Source organism: Euprymna scolopes, chromosome 26, assembly GCF_053919585.1.
Source record: "Euprymna scolopes isolate OS-2025 chromosome 26, ASM5391958v1, whole genome shotgun sequence".
Taxonomy (NCBI): domain Eukaryota; kingdom Metazoa; phylum Mollusca; class Cephalopoda; order Sepiida; family Sepiolidae; genus Euprymna; species Euprymna scolopes.
In genome coordinates, this window is record NC_136507.1 from 97,003,459 (window position 1) to 97,019,185 (window position 15,727).

The 15,727-nt window shown below is 33.4% G+C and overlaps 1 protein-coding gene across 1 annotated transcript in view; it reads right to left on the minus strand.

Moving 5' to 3' along the window:
• LOC145248296 (U6 snRNA-associated Sm-like protein LSm5) overlaps positions 1 to 15,727 on the minus strand; it is a 166,070-nt gene that overhangs the window by 51,742 nt on the left and 98,601 nt on the right. The window contains exon 3 of the mRNA XM_080110174.1: positions 2,284 to 2,311. Coding sequence (XP_079966300.1) covers positions 2,284 to 2,311 — 28 coding nt within the window. The remainder of the gene's footprint in view (positions 1 to 2,283; positions 2,312 to 15,727) is intronic.

Sequence of the window (15,727 nt, forward strand, 5' to 3'; positions counted from 1 at the left end):
CAGGTGTGTTACTGTATCGGTGAGCTAAGGCAACTAAACTAGATTTCATCCCAGAAATTCTTTCCAGGGAAATAGGAACATTATGTCTCAGTTGGGAGAACAAAACTTCAAAGGCAGAAAGTGTTCTCTCTTTATTTATACTCGTTGGGGGAATACAAAAATCTAAACCCCTAGACAGAACTCTATTTTCAATTTCTGTGAGTACAGTTTTCAAAAGATTGAAAATATGTTTGCTTCCATTAATGGGTTCACACCCGTATCTTCTGTGAACTAGAAGAGCAAGTTGTTTATTATTGTCTTTGGAAGCACGTTGCTTAGCAAATTGATCACCAATGGATAAATACTTGCAAAAGCACTCTTTATCTGTGCCTAAACCTAAACGTAGATTCCATGAACAAAGCTTCTTTCTTAGAACTGCACGCCTGTGGAATTGTCTTCCGTTTTCCTGCTTTCCGGCTGACTACAATATGGTTGTGTTCAAGTCTAAAGTAAATAAGTTCTTGATGAGCAGTTCCATATAAGTTATTAAATTTATCAAATTTTCATTACTAATGACTACTATATTGACCAATTTCTACTGTACACTCTTTAACCCTTATCCTTGAGTGGCCTCTGGGCCTTGATAATGTGGTGATGCCTTTGTAAAAAAAAAAAAAAAAAGCGGAAAAAGTCAAAAAAGGACAGGAAACCCTTAACTACAGACCAGAGGTAATGACGATTACTAATATACACCTCTAGCTTCTACGTCAACTTATTAATATCGTCTCGTATAAACGCCCGCTCAATAGACAAATTAGGTTTCACCCGAGATGCTGCAATGCGTTTACTGATATAAAGTGTGGTCACATCTTGTTCCAGACAAGAATGCAAAAAAAAACTATGGAGAGGTTGGTAGATTTCATTCTAATCCTTAATCGAATAATAGTATTACAAGTGTCAATTTGATGTTGACTGTACCTTTTCCGAAGATACTTAAATAAATGTTTAGAGGTACAGAATTTATATATAGTTTTAAATATAATGGCCGGAAGTCTCGAGAGCGCTTTCAGCTATCATCTCATCAGGAGAAAATCGATAGCGTAATATAATAATACTATGTTGAAAGTAAAGAGTTTATTTTACGCTATCGATTTTTTCCTGATGAGATGATAGCTGAAAGAGCTCTAGAGAAACTTCCGCCCATTAGATTTAAAATATATATATATATATATATATATATACTTTAAATATATGATGGACTCTCCCGTTGATTTCGATGCATGAACTTCCGCCACAACAACTAAGTTGCTCGGAAATCCATACAGATGATTTGTTTTATAGTCGTGAAGGTTTTGTGTTGAACCAACCACACTTTTTGGTATTACTGCTAACTTTTGTCAATGCAGATGACTTCCACAGGATAGAGTATACAGTAAACTGCAGGTTTTTACATCAGAGTTTCCTTCTCCTAGGTGCATGTCTTAACGAAAACTGGGGGGTGCATCTCACCCAGTGAATTATTGCACGCCCAGATACCAACCTGGAAATTTCTACGATTTGGCACGATATGTACAGCATCTAACTTTCCCAAAAGATCACTAATCTGGTATTGGCCAGGCTCAACATTGCTTAACTTTGGTGACCTAATGACAGCCGGTGTATCAACGTGATTGTGCCGTATATAATAATTCTCCAAGTTCCAAATACCAGGCTTTCTCAATTGGTCTTTTATTAGTGTTTGAAAAGTTATCCATTACAATATTGTTTCGTATTGTGACTAACAAGTATGCAAAATTATGTTATTGCTGCATATTTTATCACATACTCATCAGATGTTTACCTTAAAAATCTTAGAAAAAACACCATTTTCAACAACTTACATGGTTCATGTAACCGGCACAGTCTACTGTTCCTTCTCAATTAGAAAGATTATGGTTATGCTGAATTTATTTTAATTTATATTAATTTTTTTTTGTATTTCTTTATAAGCATTATATATATATATATATATATATATATATATATTCTTAAAGTAATTGGAATGTTTAAGATTTTTCCCCCTCCCCAATAAATCAATCTATTTCTGTTTCAAACTTTATTCAAGTCTTATAATATTTATCCTGGAAAAAAAAAAAACAATTTGAAATCATTCTTTTTTTTTTTCTCTTTTTTAATATATTAATTCTATTTTTAAACATCACTGAAAATGTCATTTACTTCTTACCAAAAAAATAAATTTTTTTTAAATTTAAATAATTAAAAAAATTTTTTAATTAAAAATAAATAAAAATGTTATCTACTTACAATTCCAGGACATCTTCAAGTACCATATCTAAAAGTCTGTTAAGGAAAGCACAAGTCACCAAAAACGCTAAGAACATAAAAACAAAATAGGCAAATAACATGTACATTTACATTTTTTTAATGATGAAAAACAAAAAAAAATTTCATTATGAATGAAAGAGGTTTAATCAAGAACCTGTAGCAGTTACATATTATGTATTATTTTACTTTGCTGTAAATAGCAATGTTTACCACTGAGTGATTGTCTGACTGACCAATCAGAAGCCAGGGTGTAGGAATACAAGAATTTATTGGATTTTTTTTTTTTTTTTTTTCACGCAATCTATTTTTCTTGCATAACCAATCGGAGTTAAGACATCATATGAGCAAAATGTATATTATTTGCTTTCCAAGCTTACTAGCATTGCACTCTTTGTAAAGAGCGACTCAGCCATTTTTCTCATTCCTTTTCAGCACAGCCTGAAATAAAAGATATTTCTATTAACCTTCCATGTTGTCTGTTTTTATTAAGTTATTCATCTATGGAATCAGATTGACTTTCCATCATAGCCAACTTTGATTATAGTGGAGAACGTATACCATATTCACCAACATACCTCCACCCCCCCCCCCCCATCTAAATTTATATTTAGAATATTCTGATGACTGTTCTCATTTTATGTTTTGGTCAATATAACATCCAACCTCCTTCAGGTGTATCTTGTCGAACTTGGGAGTCTGCATGAAATTTCAAAAAGAACTCTTTATTTAATCTATGATGGTTATATGCTCTCATTATTTCAGGATCCGCGAGGACCTCTGGCATAATGGATAAAGCACTTGGTTAAATTCAGTTGTAAGTTACACTCTTGTGGAGGTTGAAGGTCCAATCCTGAACACGGGCAATTCTCGGTAGACAATCACAAATTACTTAAGACTTCTACCCAGTCATGGCTGATGAAACGAGAACATGCTACCCATGGATTAAATAAAAAGTTCCATTCAAAATTCTGTACAGAGTTTCGAGTCTATCAAGATACACCTGAAGAAGGTCAGAGGTTACATCAGCGGAGACACTGAAAATAACACTGAAGATCACAGTAGTAATTTATTTATTGCGGACTATTATCCTCATCTTTCTTAGTTGTTGCTTCACGACGTTTCGGCCAACTATTCCTCTAGGCACCTGACAAAGGCCAGAAGAATAGTTGGCTGAAACATCGTGAAACAACAACAACCAAGAAAGATGAGGATAATAGTCCACAATAAATTTTTTTTTTTTTTTTTTTTTTTTTTTTTTTTTTAACATAGGTATAACCACTTATCAAGGCTCAGAAACCACTCAAGGATAAGGGTTAAGAGGACAATATAGTAATCGTTAGTAATGGAAATTCAGTAAATTTGGCAACTTAAGTGGAACGGCTTATCAAGAACTTGTTTACGTTGGACTTGAAGACAACCATATTGTAGTCCACTAGAAAGCAGGAAAACGGAAGACAATTCCACAGGCGTGCAGTTCTAAGAAAGAAGCTTTGTTCATGGAATCTATGTTTAGGTTTAGGCACAGATAAAGAGTAGGGGAATTATTGATAGTGTTTTACTATTAATTATTGATAGTGTTTAATAAATTAATAAATAATACTCATTCCAATAATGAATTCCAATTAAATAATATATAAGAACAGTAGCCGAATAACATGGATTATCTAAACATAAAACTAGTTGTATTGAAGCAGCATTGCCTACGTGGAAACGTTATTGAGTGAAGAGTTTTGAAGAAAATTTTTCAAAATATATTAAGTCCTGATTTCAGATACATAGCACCTGGTTTAGGTTGGTAAGCAGATAAAACCCTGTTCTCTGGAGATACAATAAAAACCATCAATTATCACATTCCATCCAAGTATGGATGAGGTTACATCAAAATCCATGGATACACAATGTTCGAAGTTTTTACCTCCTGGTGTTAAAATGTGGATGGACCTTTGATAAATAAAAAGATATGAAAATTGAAATCATAAGGAGTTTAAAATAGATGTGGAAATTATATTTGTGGTACTTGCGAGAAAATGAAAAAAAAAAAACTTGAATTAAAAAAATATCTGAAAATCTAACAAAGATTAGAAAAGGGCAAATAAAGATGAAAAATGTCATTTTATAAATAACTAGCCTGGGTGGCCGGCGTTGCCCGGGTGTTTGAAGGGGTGTGTTGAGCAAAAAAATAAAGTGGTAGTAGGCAGGCAGGCAGGCTCAAACCCGTACCGCAAAGTAGGAAAAGAATGTGAAAACAAACGTGACGTCTTTACTGTTCCCATCATCAAACCGGAAATGATGAATGTTTAAATTAAGGCTAGTCAATCAAAAATATTGGCGAAAAAAGCGACCTCTTCCTGTAGAAAAGTGCCCAGTTGAGGGTGAAGGAATTAATGTTTTTAGCCAATTTTCGATATTTGTCGTCAGAAGGGTCGAGCTGCTAGAAAGGATTTATCCAGACTTGATAAAGTTCAAAATAGACTTCGTAGCCTCGTAGATGTCCTTTTCTCTGCAACCTCTTTCTCACAGATGAGACAATGCGAATTTGCTTTATCATTATTTTCATGGCAAGTGCTCGACTGAGCTTCAATCTATGGTCCCCCCTCACCCTTTCACAAGGAACACTCGTCTAGCTGAAAACACTATCAATAATTCCCTCCACTCTTTATCTGTGCCTAAACCTAAACGTAGATTCCATGAACAAAGCTTCTTTCTTAGAACTGCATGCCTGTGAAACTGTCTTCCATTTTCCTGCTTTCCAGTTGACTACAATATAGGTGTCTTCAAGTCCAATGTAAACAAGTTTTTGATGAGCCGTTCCACTTAAGTTAACAAATTTACCAAATTTCCATTACTATCGATTACTATATTGTCCAATTGACTACTGTACACACTTTAACCCTTATTCTTGAGTGGCCTCTGAGCCTTGATAAGTGGTGATACCTATGTAAAAATAAAAAGAAAAGAAAAAAGAAAAAGCAATAAAATTGTTGCCCGAGAAAAGAAAGATGTTACATTCAGTTTATACATCGGGAACATCACCAACACGACCTTCCACAACACCAAAGCCAGCCTGATCGCCACCATCACACGAGTATTCGCTGAGCTTCTGCCAGCGCTTGTGGAAAAGGCATGTGTGTGCCACTGGTCCAAATATCCTACATATCGGCCTTGATAAGTGGTGACGTCTATGTAAAAAAAAAAAAAAAAAAAAAAAATATCAAATTTCAATTCTGTAGACTAAATATTCAGACAAAAGTTTGGTAGAGACTTTTCGCAGACACACACACTGACAAGATCACTTGGTTTTCATCTTAAATTCTACACAATTATGCAGTATGTCGAAACTATGCATAAATAGAATCGTCTAATTGGAAACCATAAAATATGCAAATTAGTTAACCTTCATGTAGTCACTTGCATATCCATGACGAAGTATATTAAGTTAGTATTAATAATTTTTAAATAGAAAAAGTAGGCTTTTAATATCAAAGTCAGTGCGAGAAAAGATCTCAACTTTATAGGCGTATAAATTAATAAAAAGGTAAACTTACACAGCTCGTTGCATGGTCTTAATTTGCTTCAATTTGCACCAATCCGTTACACTTAAGGATTGTATTGCCTTCTATAAATTACTGTTGTATCAAAATTATATTCACCATTCACACGCAGAATGTATCAAGGAAATTTGAAAATTCATCTGCAGACAAGATTAAACAAACATTTTGACATTTGCTGGAAGATATCATAAAAAATAACTTGCGTGTCATGTAATATCCTGTTTTATATTCACATAGCTGATAAATGTTAAATATCAAATAAGATTGAAGTGAAAAAAAAAAAAAAAAAAAAATGATTTCATCTATCGACATATACCATTTCAGTCATTTCTACATCTCGTATAAAAAGAGAACCTGGTCTTGCCCAGGATAAAATAAGTGGTTCTGCATCCAGTATATAGCAACATCTTACCTATTTTTTTTCATCTATATATATATAAAAGCGAAAATGTATGTATGTTTGTATGTGTGTTCGCTTTTTCTGTATGTCTACAAAAGTCTTTTTTCAGAGAAGCGGTCGGTCACCTAACAACTTTTTTAAACTTTTTATATCACATATAAATCGTAATATCTGCGAGTTAACAACGAAGCTCGCCTGTCTATTTAATTTGCTCGACTTTGGGAAGATAAATATTCAACATTTGTCGCTCGCCGCATGTGGGTTAGTCTTTTTCCTATAACATCTTGGGAAGTGTTCCCGCAGTAAATGAAATACTATCCCGCAGTCAAACTTGACCTCATTAAGTCATTAAAACGGGCACCTGCCAAATCCAAGTAATTAAATAAATTCAAACGTGTTTCCGTTAGCATCTCGCGGTGGGGCAATGGTTAACGTCGTACATTTTTCACACTTTAATTTACAAATTTGCCTCAAGGGTTTGGGTTCGATCCTCATACTTACCTACCAAAACATTTTTTTAACCCCCCCCCCCCCGGAGTTTCCACACACACCTCCAAACACCCCGGGCAATGCCGGGTACCTCTCGCTAGTGTTTTATACTATTCAATTTTTGGAGAGGGGGGGGTCCATGTATGTATTCTGCCTCTACCATTTCAGTTATTTTTGCAACTCTTATGAGAGAAGCTCGTGCTGGTCAGAATAAAAATAAGTTCATATATTTTTTAATTGGAATTTATTATTGAGTATTATTTATTCATTTATTTATTGCAAACTGTAGAAAAAATGTGTAAGGAAAGTCCTTTAAAAAAAAAAATTACTGCGCCCGCTGTAGATGTATAAGGAAAAATTCAAGATGGCGCCCGACTCTCTCTTTAACACGTTAAGTTCAGGAAAAGATGTTATAAATGTTGCAGCAATTCAATAACCAGTATACACCAGTTCTGCACGGTTAGCAAGGTGCCTAGACGGATGCGAACGGTTACTCAGACCGGACCCAACAACTGTAAGATCCTCACACGGCACGAGAAGCAACAGCAACACGATTCCCCTACCAACGCAATCGTCGTTCTCCCAACGTCTTTTTCATCACCCGCTTTTATGGTCGTTGTAGGCCGGCTAAATTTGCATATTGCGAGAATTCGTGTGACTTTGCGAGATATCATCCTTTACAAAAGACGGCAGCCGCCATCTTGATCTTTCTTTATCTATTTTCGGTCGGTGACGCTGAGCCGGTCTCGAGGTAAGTCTTTCCTTTTCGTCCGTCTCTCTTACGCACCCACACACCACGCAAACACGCGGGCGCTTATCTCCTGGATGCACATTACACAAAATATTATCCTCATCTTTAGTTGTTGTTTCACAACGTTTCGGCCAACTGAGAGTTAGGAGATTCGGAGTCCATATCCCGTCGCGGTTACCACCTGACGAATGCCAGAGGAATAGTTGACCGAAACGTTGTGAAACAAGAATTAATAAAGATGAGGATAATAAATAGTCCACAATAAATTAAGTTCATTTGGGTTCAGCATGTAGCAATATATTACCATTTTTTCTTTCTATCTTTTATATTTTACTATATTCAATTTTTGGAATGGGGCCCATAAATTTATTTGATAAAATGTTAAATATCAAGTAAAAAAAAAAAAAAATACTTTCATCTATCCGTGGTAATATTATGGATCCTGGGCAAAATCAATTAACCTTAGTGGTGCATTCTGATGTGACAATATTGTCAGATTGGAAAAGTCTACAAATTCATTAAATATCGTGCAAAAATGCAAAATACAATTTTTTCCAGATACTCAAATAACAGGTGTAAACCTGTAACCCTGCCAAGATTGTAGCTGGGGTTGCCAAAGTCGGTGGACAATGCGACTGACAGAATTATCTAAAGATATTTTTTGGAGGCTGGTAGTGTAGACATCTCTCTAATTTGGGGAAGTGACAAAAATATCATTAAAGAATTTTCTTTGATTTAGAAAAAAAAAAAAAAGACAGGATTTAAATTTAATATTACAATTCTCTCTGTTTTAGAAAATAGAAAAAGAAAAAAAAAAAGAAAGGAATATTAGTAAATTAGAATTTCTATATGAGAGGCTGCAGAAACTGTTTTTAAACACTCCAATATCTCCTCATTTTCCTGAGAAATTCATGCTGGTGTCGGTTGCAAATTACCCAGACTTTAGATCGATATTGCCAACCAAAACATTGCTCAGAAATCTTAAACGTTAAGTTGAAAACCAAAAACTCTGAATCAATTCAGAAACATTTCTTAAATCAGAAAAATAAAACTATCCATTTATTTTTGTATACGGATTGTGTGTATGTACACACACATATACATAATCATTCTCCAAGTTCCAAATATCAAATCTTTTCGGTTGGTTGTTTATTACTTTTCAAAAGGTAGCCATTACAATATTGTGTGTGTGTGTATATATCTATATAATTATAAGACTCAAATGACTTTGTAACAAGTGTTGTAACCAAACAACTGGTTTGCGACTTCCGGTTGCACATGCCTACATGAACATAAACCCATAAATATCAACAAACCAGACCTTTCTGGTGACAATGGTTCTCAGCTAAAAACCAGTGAATGCTTGAAATATATGGCTCATACTATGCCCTCTAAATACTCTTAAAAATATTTCAAAGAAACTGATATTTGAAGAATATTTTTTAATTGATACCAGAATAGCTATTGTTAAAATTTTGCAAAAAATCAGAGACATCTGAATTTGTGGAAAGGACTTTCATCCATTTTTTTTTTTTTGCATGAAATTAAATATAACCCATATTGCAACACCTTATGGCTAGCAGCTGTGTTCTAAAATTCATAATGACCGGTGAAGTTTAGGAATGAATCCGGTACATACATATTCCTAACTTCATATAAATAGAAAATAATCACAATTATCTGATACAAGGTGATGGGAGGGGGGCAATTTATTTACAAGTCTACAAATAGGATATTTGTGATTTAATTCTACAGATCCTCCCGCCCATCCCTCTCAGGTAGTTCAGCTAATTACCACAACAATAAATCACTGATCAGGCAGTATATGGTTTTATGACCACCCAAACAGGCACCAACGTTATTTGATCCATCTATTAGAAGTGAATTGAGCCCCAGATTGAAAGAGCAATAAACAGAAAAACCTGTTCACAAAACAAGAGAAAAGGATATTCAAGGTGTTACTGTTTTGTACTCATGTAATATGGCCAACCACACCCACATCGATAGATTAACATCCACAATATGTGCAATAAATCAATTGTTTATTCAAGTGGCTCAAGAGTCAACCACCAATAAAATGGGTCTGATCAAATAAACAAAAAACACAATGGCTCAAATTAGCAGACTTAGTGAGGTATGAACAATGTAAAAATGTAAACAAAATAAGAGAAAAGAAAGAGAGAAATAATAAAGAGAAAAAAAGAAAAGAGAAAAAGAAAGAGTAAAGAAAATAATAAAGAAAAGAGCAAGGAAAAAGAGTAAAGAAAAGAAAAAGAGTAAAGAAAAGAAAAAGAGTAAAGAAAAGAAAAAGAGTAAAGAAAAGAAAAAGAGTAAAGAAAAGAAAAAGAGTAAAGAAAAGAAAAAGAGTAAAGAAAAGAAAAAGAGTAAAGAAGAAATAGGGAAAGAGAAAATAAGGAAAGAGAAAATAAGGAAAGAGAAAATAAGGAAAGAGAAAATAAGGAAAGAGAAAATAAGGAAAGAGAAAATAAGGAAAGAGAAAATACGGAAAGAGAAAATAAGGAAAGAAGAAAAGAGAAAAAAAGGGGGAAAAAGAAAAGTCAATTAAAAGAAAAGAAAGAACGAAAAATAATTAACATGGATAATCTATTTTGCAAAAGTTTGGTTCCAATCCAAAGTAACCTTTTTGGGAATGTGAATTTTGCAAACTTAAAAAACGATCTTGTGTCTAACTTAGCCCTCATGAGGAGTCAAGAAGATAAAAACTTTAACATTAGGATAGATTTTCTATATTAGCCTGAGAATTGTGAAACTATTCAAGGAGGAGGAATGCAGGGTAGTGGGGGGGGGGGAATGCTACTTCTCATAACGGCAGAATTTAAAGAAATCTTTATCTGCACCACTTCCCTCCCACAAGGAAAAAGACACAAGATGGGTTAATGCATATTCAAAATAGAATATTAGCTTTCTATTACACTGGACATGTTTAGGCAATAGGTTTTAATCTGCATGTTTGCTTTGCAAAAGGACATCTCATTAATCCACTATTCATTCTTACTGTTTTCTAAGTAAACAATGGTTTTCATTATATTATTACACAACGTTTTATTATTATTATTATTATTATTATTATTGCGTATAGAAAATAAGCATTTTCGGTGAAAATTGCTTTTTGCAAATTTCTTTTCAGAGTAATTTACATCTGGAGAAAATTTTGGAACTCAATCACAACCTCCAAACCTAAATTGACCTAGGGTAAAAAACGAGAACATTTTTCACCCAAAATGCTAATTTTCTAAAAATAGAATTCATAAATTTAAGGTTAACAAAAAAAAAAAAAAAAAGTATGCCATTTAAAAAAAGAAAAAAAAACAAACACATTACAAAACTGAAAGTATAAAAACTCCAGGGCAATGCCAGAGAAGAACAGCTAGTTTTTACCAAACTTTGGCAACACTAAACAGCCACATATGGTTGCTCTCAATAAAACATATTAAGCTTAAAAGTTATCAATTAACAATATTTGATCTTGTGGCTTTTCTCACTTCATAATATTTCGGTTGAGCTTCTCAAAAATTATGGGGCTCTCCTTCCTAGGGCTAACATCTGACCTCTCCCCGAGATACAGATATTCGAATATTCCATCGTCTATCCCAGTAAAGATTTTAAGAACATAATTCTCCCCATTTGACTATTTAAATATTTTATAGTATATCTTTCTTATGGTCTTTTAATCTTACCAGATTCCAGGACGATAATTCATCTGGTCTGGTGTGTATCCAGCTTCGTTTTATTACTTGAGGTAACACCACTTGGAGAAGGTGCACCATTCCTCAGAAAAGCCAGTGCGAGTTAACTATACAGAGTAGATCTTAAGCCATGAATACTATATTATTATTTTTTTTTTTTTTATTACATTTTCACCCCAAACAAAGCAAATTGCCACTTTGGTGTAGGGGGCTACTACCAGGGGCAACAACTACTGGGGTACTATGTAGGGATTTGGGCAGCAAGATGTCGGTTCACGTTACACTTGAACTTCTGCACGTCAGTACTGTTGGGGAAGCAGGGACCTGGAATGGAATTCCAGAGTCTAGCGGTTCTGGGGAAGAAACTATTGGAGTAAAAAGATCTTTTACATCTACGATAGTGTGTGAATTATATGGTTAAGTGGCAGTTTTAGTCATTTAGAACTACTTTAAAGCTTCACCACACACTCATTTTTCGACCAAATTCCAAACAATTATTACAGTTTATAGATCATCTCAGTTATTATGTGAAAAAAAAAATTTCAATTTTCGTTCAGTAAAACAAAAGTTATGAATTTTCTGGTGTTCAAAATTGTAAAAAATATGTAAGGAGGTGAGTGACGCTTTTTATGACTGGCTTCCATAGCAACCATGTCACTTCAGTGACTACTGTTGCTACTAATTCACTAATGAAAGCATGAAAGGGAGATAATTGGAGAAATTTTATTGAAAGCAGACAACTGCTGTACATTGTTATTATTTGTGTGTTTATGGAGGAAAAATAAAACTGAAATTAAACAAAGAACAAGTGAATTTATAGGAAGCCGGGAAAAATCGTGGATTACAATAGAAAAATGCGAGGATGAAATGTAATATGGTTAAACTTAGAAAAGTAAAGGACTAGTTGTTAAAACTGGAAAAGAAAAGGGCAAGATATTCTAGTAAAAAATATAAATTTATAACTTAAAATATTGCAACATTATGAATTTTTTTTAAATTTAATTTATAGCATTATATAATCAATTCTTAATGCTGCAATATTTTAAGTTATAAATTTATATTTTTTACTAGAATATCTTGTCCTTTTCATTTCCAGTTTTAACAACTACTCCTTTATTTTTCCATGTTTAAGCTTAACCATATTACTTTTCATGCTCGCATTTTTCTATTGTTATTATGAATATTTAGTCAAGGTTTACTTGTAGGGAAATGCCAGATTGTCCTGACAAACCATGTACAAGAGATTCCAGACACTCAAGCATAGTATTTAGTAGGTATTCAAGTTCTAGTTGTGAAATTTGAAAATTTGACAAAACAATTCATTATTATGCAAACAGCAGATGAGAGTTTGCTCTTCAGTATTAAGTTTTATGCTAAAAAAGATCAATTAGAATATTTAAATGGAGTTGAGTACATGCGTTGCATGGGGAGAAATGATATGAGAACGATACAGTGTGTGATAAGTCTTAAAAGACAGGCTTTGCTCTGATGACCTTGGAGGAAGATCGGACAGGCAGGGTTTCTCAATGTTTTTATCTTCATGAAACATTTCCAATAAAAGTGATGTTCCGAGGAACCCCAAGATAAGAAATTATTTTAGAATCTTATTTTTTTTTCGCCTTCATAATGCAAGCAATAGTTTTCTTTTTTCCACGGAACTCTAGTTGGGAAACTATGGTATAAAGATATGTATGTAGAACAGAAGACTTAGATGGTATGTTCACATTGAAAGAATAGGAGTTTTTGGGGGTTATTAGATATGGCACAATCACAACACACTGGGTCTTGCTAGATCACCGAAGCAATGAGGAGCCTGACCAGTACCAGATGGGTGACTATTTGGGAAGGTTAGGCGCTGTATGTAAATTTCAAGGTTGGTATCTGGGGGCGCGTATAATTCAAGGGGAGGGGGAGATACAACCTCGAATCAAGATGGAAAACAACGGAAAACTACAGTCTTTACTTGTCTTCCCAAGATTACCATAGCTCTACAATTTGGAGAGCCGTGGTCACCAATGCTGTTAAAAAAGCAAGGCCACTGCATGCAGATAGTAAAACAGTTTAGGTAGGAAATTTAGCTCACAGAGGAAAGTCAAGACAAACATGGGCCAAAGTGATAAGGATGGAATTGGGAAAGAAGGTTAATAAAGACCTGGTCAGAGATAGGATAGTTTGAAAGTTAATTCCTTAAAACTATCCAATGCATGTGAGTGTTAAACGGATGTTAAACCAATGATTGGTTGTTAGTTTTTATGGCGTATCAATCATCTCAAAGTCATTTTATGCAGAAATCATGCATGTTTTTGCTTACATTTGATCTGTACATTAATCTGAAGTTCCAAAGATTTTTTGGAATATATAATACTTGGTCTCCTCAAGTTGTCACCCATTTAGTATTGGCCAGGGTTAAGGTCACTTAACTTTGGTAATCTTACAATAATTGGTCTGTCAATGGGATTATACCCAGGATACAGATTTTGTATATGATTGGTTTTTAGACTGATTTAATTTGTACATCTACCTTTTAAAAATCATAATTTATGTTTGACTCATAGATGAAGCTCTCAAAATTCTGACCACTCCTAGTTCAAACTGACTCGGGAGTAGTGGTAAATTTACTTTTTCCAAAGCTCTCAAATTGGGACCTTCCTACTGGATGCAGTTTTGCATTATATTTAATGTTGGGAGGATTAATTTGAAAAAAAATAAAATAAAATAAAATAAAAATCAGTATTGTTTGGGGTATTGGAATTGGAAAAATCGTGCCTATTTTCCAATACTAAAAATGATTTTTTTTTTTTTTTTTTAATTTTTAAAAATGTAATCTTTCATTGCTGGTAGTAATGATAAAATAAATATTGATTGATACTGAGGTACTAGCAAAACCAAATTCTATAACTCACCATCCAAAAGTGTATTTTTTAAGTTTCCAAAAATGTATGCACATATTACATGGGTTTTAACAGTAATCGGAAAATAAAAAAACTAAAAACAACTCTAGCTAAATATTTAGAGATTTTAAAAGAATCAGAATCAGGAATTTAGAACGGAATTGGTAATTGTGTTAGACAATAACATGGTTAAAAGTTAAATTAGTTATTATCTATCTATATCTATCTATCTAGTGATATTGTTAAAATAGTTTATATTGGGAATTATTAATGTTTACATCAATTAGCTAAGTTAAAAATAAACAAAATAACCTTCAACAGTTGCATATGTGACAGAGGTCACATGTTAGGATACATGTGCTTTTGATGATAACGTAATGGAACTGACAGGTCAAGAAGATTGAATGGAGGAGTTTGAGTTTGGTCACAAAAGTGAACAGACATGATTCAAGCCAGGAAGCGGGGCCGTAAGGAACAAGCATGTAGACACGTAGGCAGACTCCTTGTGAAGACCACCGAGACAGCTGAAATAAATTTATATTTTAAAAATATAAAGTGCTGTTTTGTCGTTTCACAAAAGAAAAAACAGGTGTCTCAATCGGTAATGGTGTTGGTCGTTGCATGGTCCATCACAGAGCCCAGCAGCGAAAGAAGAACTCTGGATAAAGAAAAGGTATGAAGCATCTATATATTCTTCTTTTGATACCTTTATGTAAATATGAACTGTAATATATGGCCATGTGATAACCTCTCTTATACCACATGACTCAGTTTCTATGTCGATATCATCGAATAATCAGAGATAGAGTAGCTGATAGGGTTGGGAATTAGTAGAGGAGAAAAAAATAGGGGAACAAAGGGTTGAGAAAGACTTGGGGGTAGTGTGGTTGGTTAGAGGCAAATATTTTGTTCAGGAATGTCTGAAACCATTTAGTGCTATGTCTGGGAGAAGATATTTAAAGAATCAATAGGAAATAGATTTGCATGTAGGCAGAAAGAATATAATCAAAAATACATGTCAATATATTGAAGGGGGGGGGCAAGTAGTTGTCTTCACCCAGTTTTTATTAATTATTCTTAGGAAAATAAATAAACAATCACATCTTTTCAAGAGTAACATTAAAAGAAATATTTTTTAATATTTTTTTTAAATTATTAAAAAAAAAAAATAGCAGGATGTGTGGAAATTCCACAGAATAAGAAATATATTTAATCAACAAATACGTTTGGACAAAAGGTGATATTTTTCTGGATTAACACAAAAATTTTGTTTTTTTGACAGAAAAACATGCAGCAAATACAAATTTTTAATGTTTCTATAAAAATAATGTCCATTGTATTTTAAATATAAAACTGACCCAAATGAAATAAATTGATAGGTACTAATAAATATTCAGAAAGTAATATTGTGCTACATAGTTCAATACAAATAATAAAATCATATTGTAAGAAACAATCTTTAATTTACTCCTTCAGTCCAGCAGAAAAATGTTTTTCTTTTGTGCTCAGTTTCTTTTGAATGTTCCCTTTTATTTAACGTTTCACTAGCTTCTTTCTTTGATGAAGAACCACTGCACATTGAAATTACTAGTTCTTTTATCATGCAATTATAATAATGATCATATATTATTATA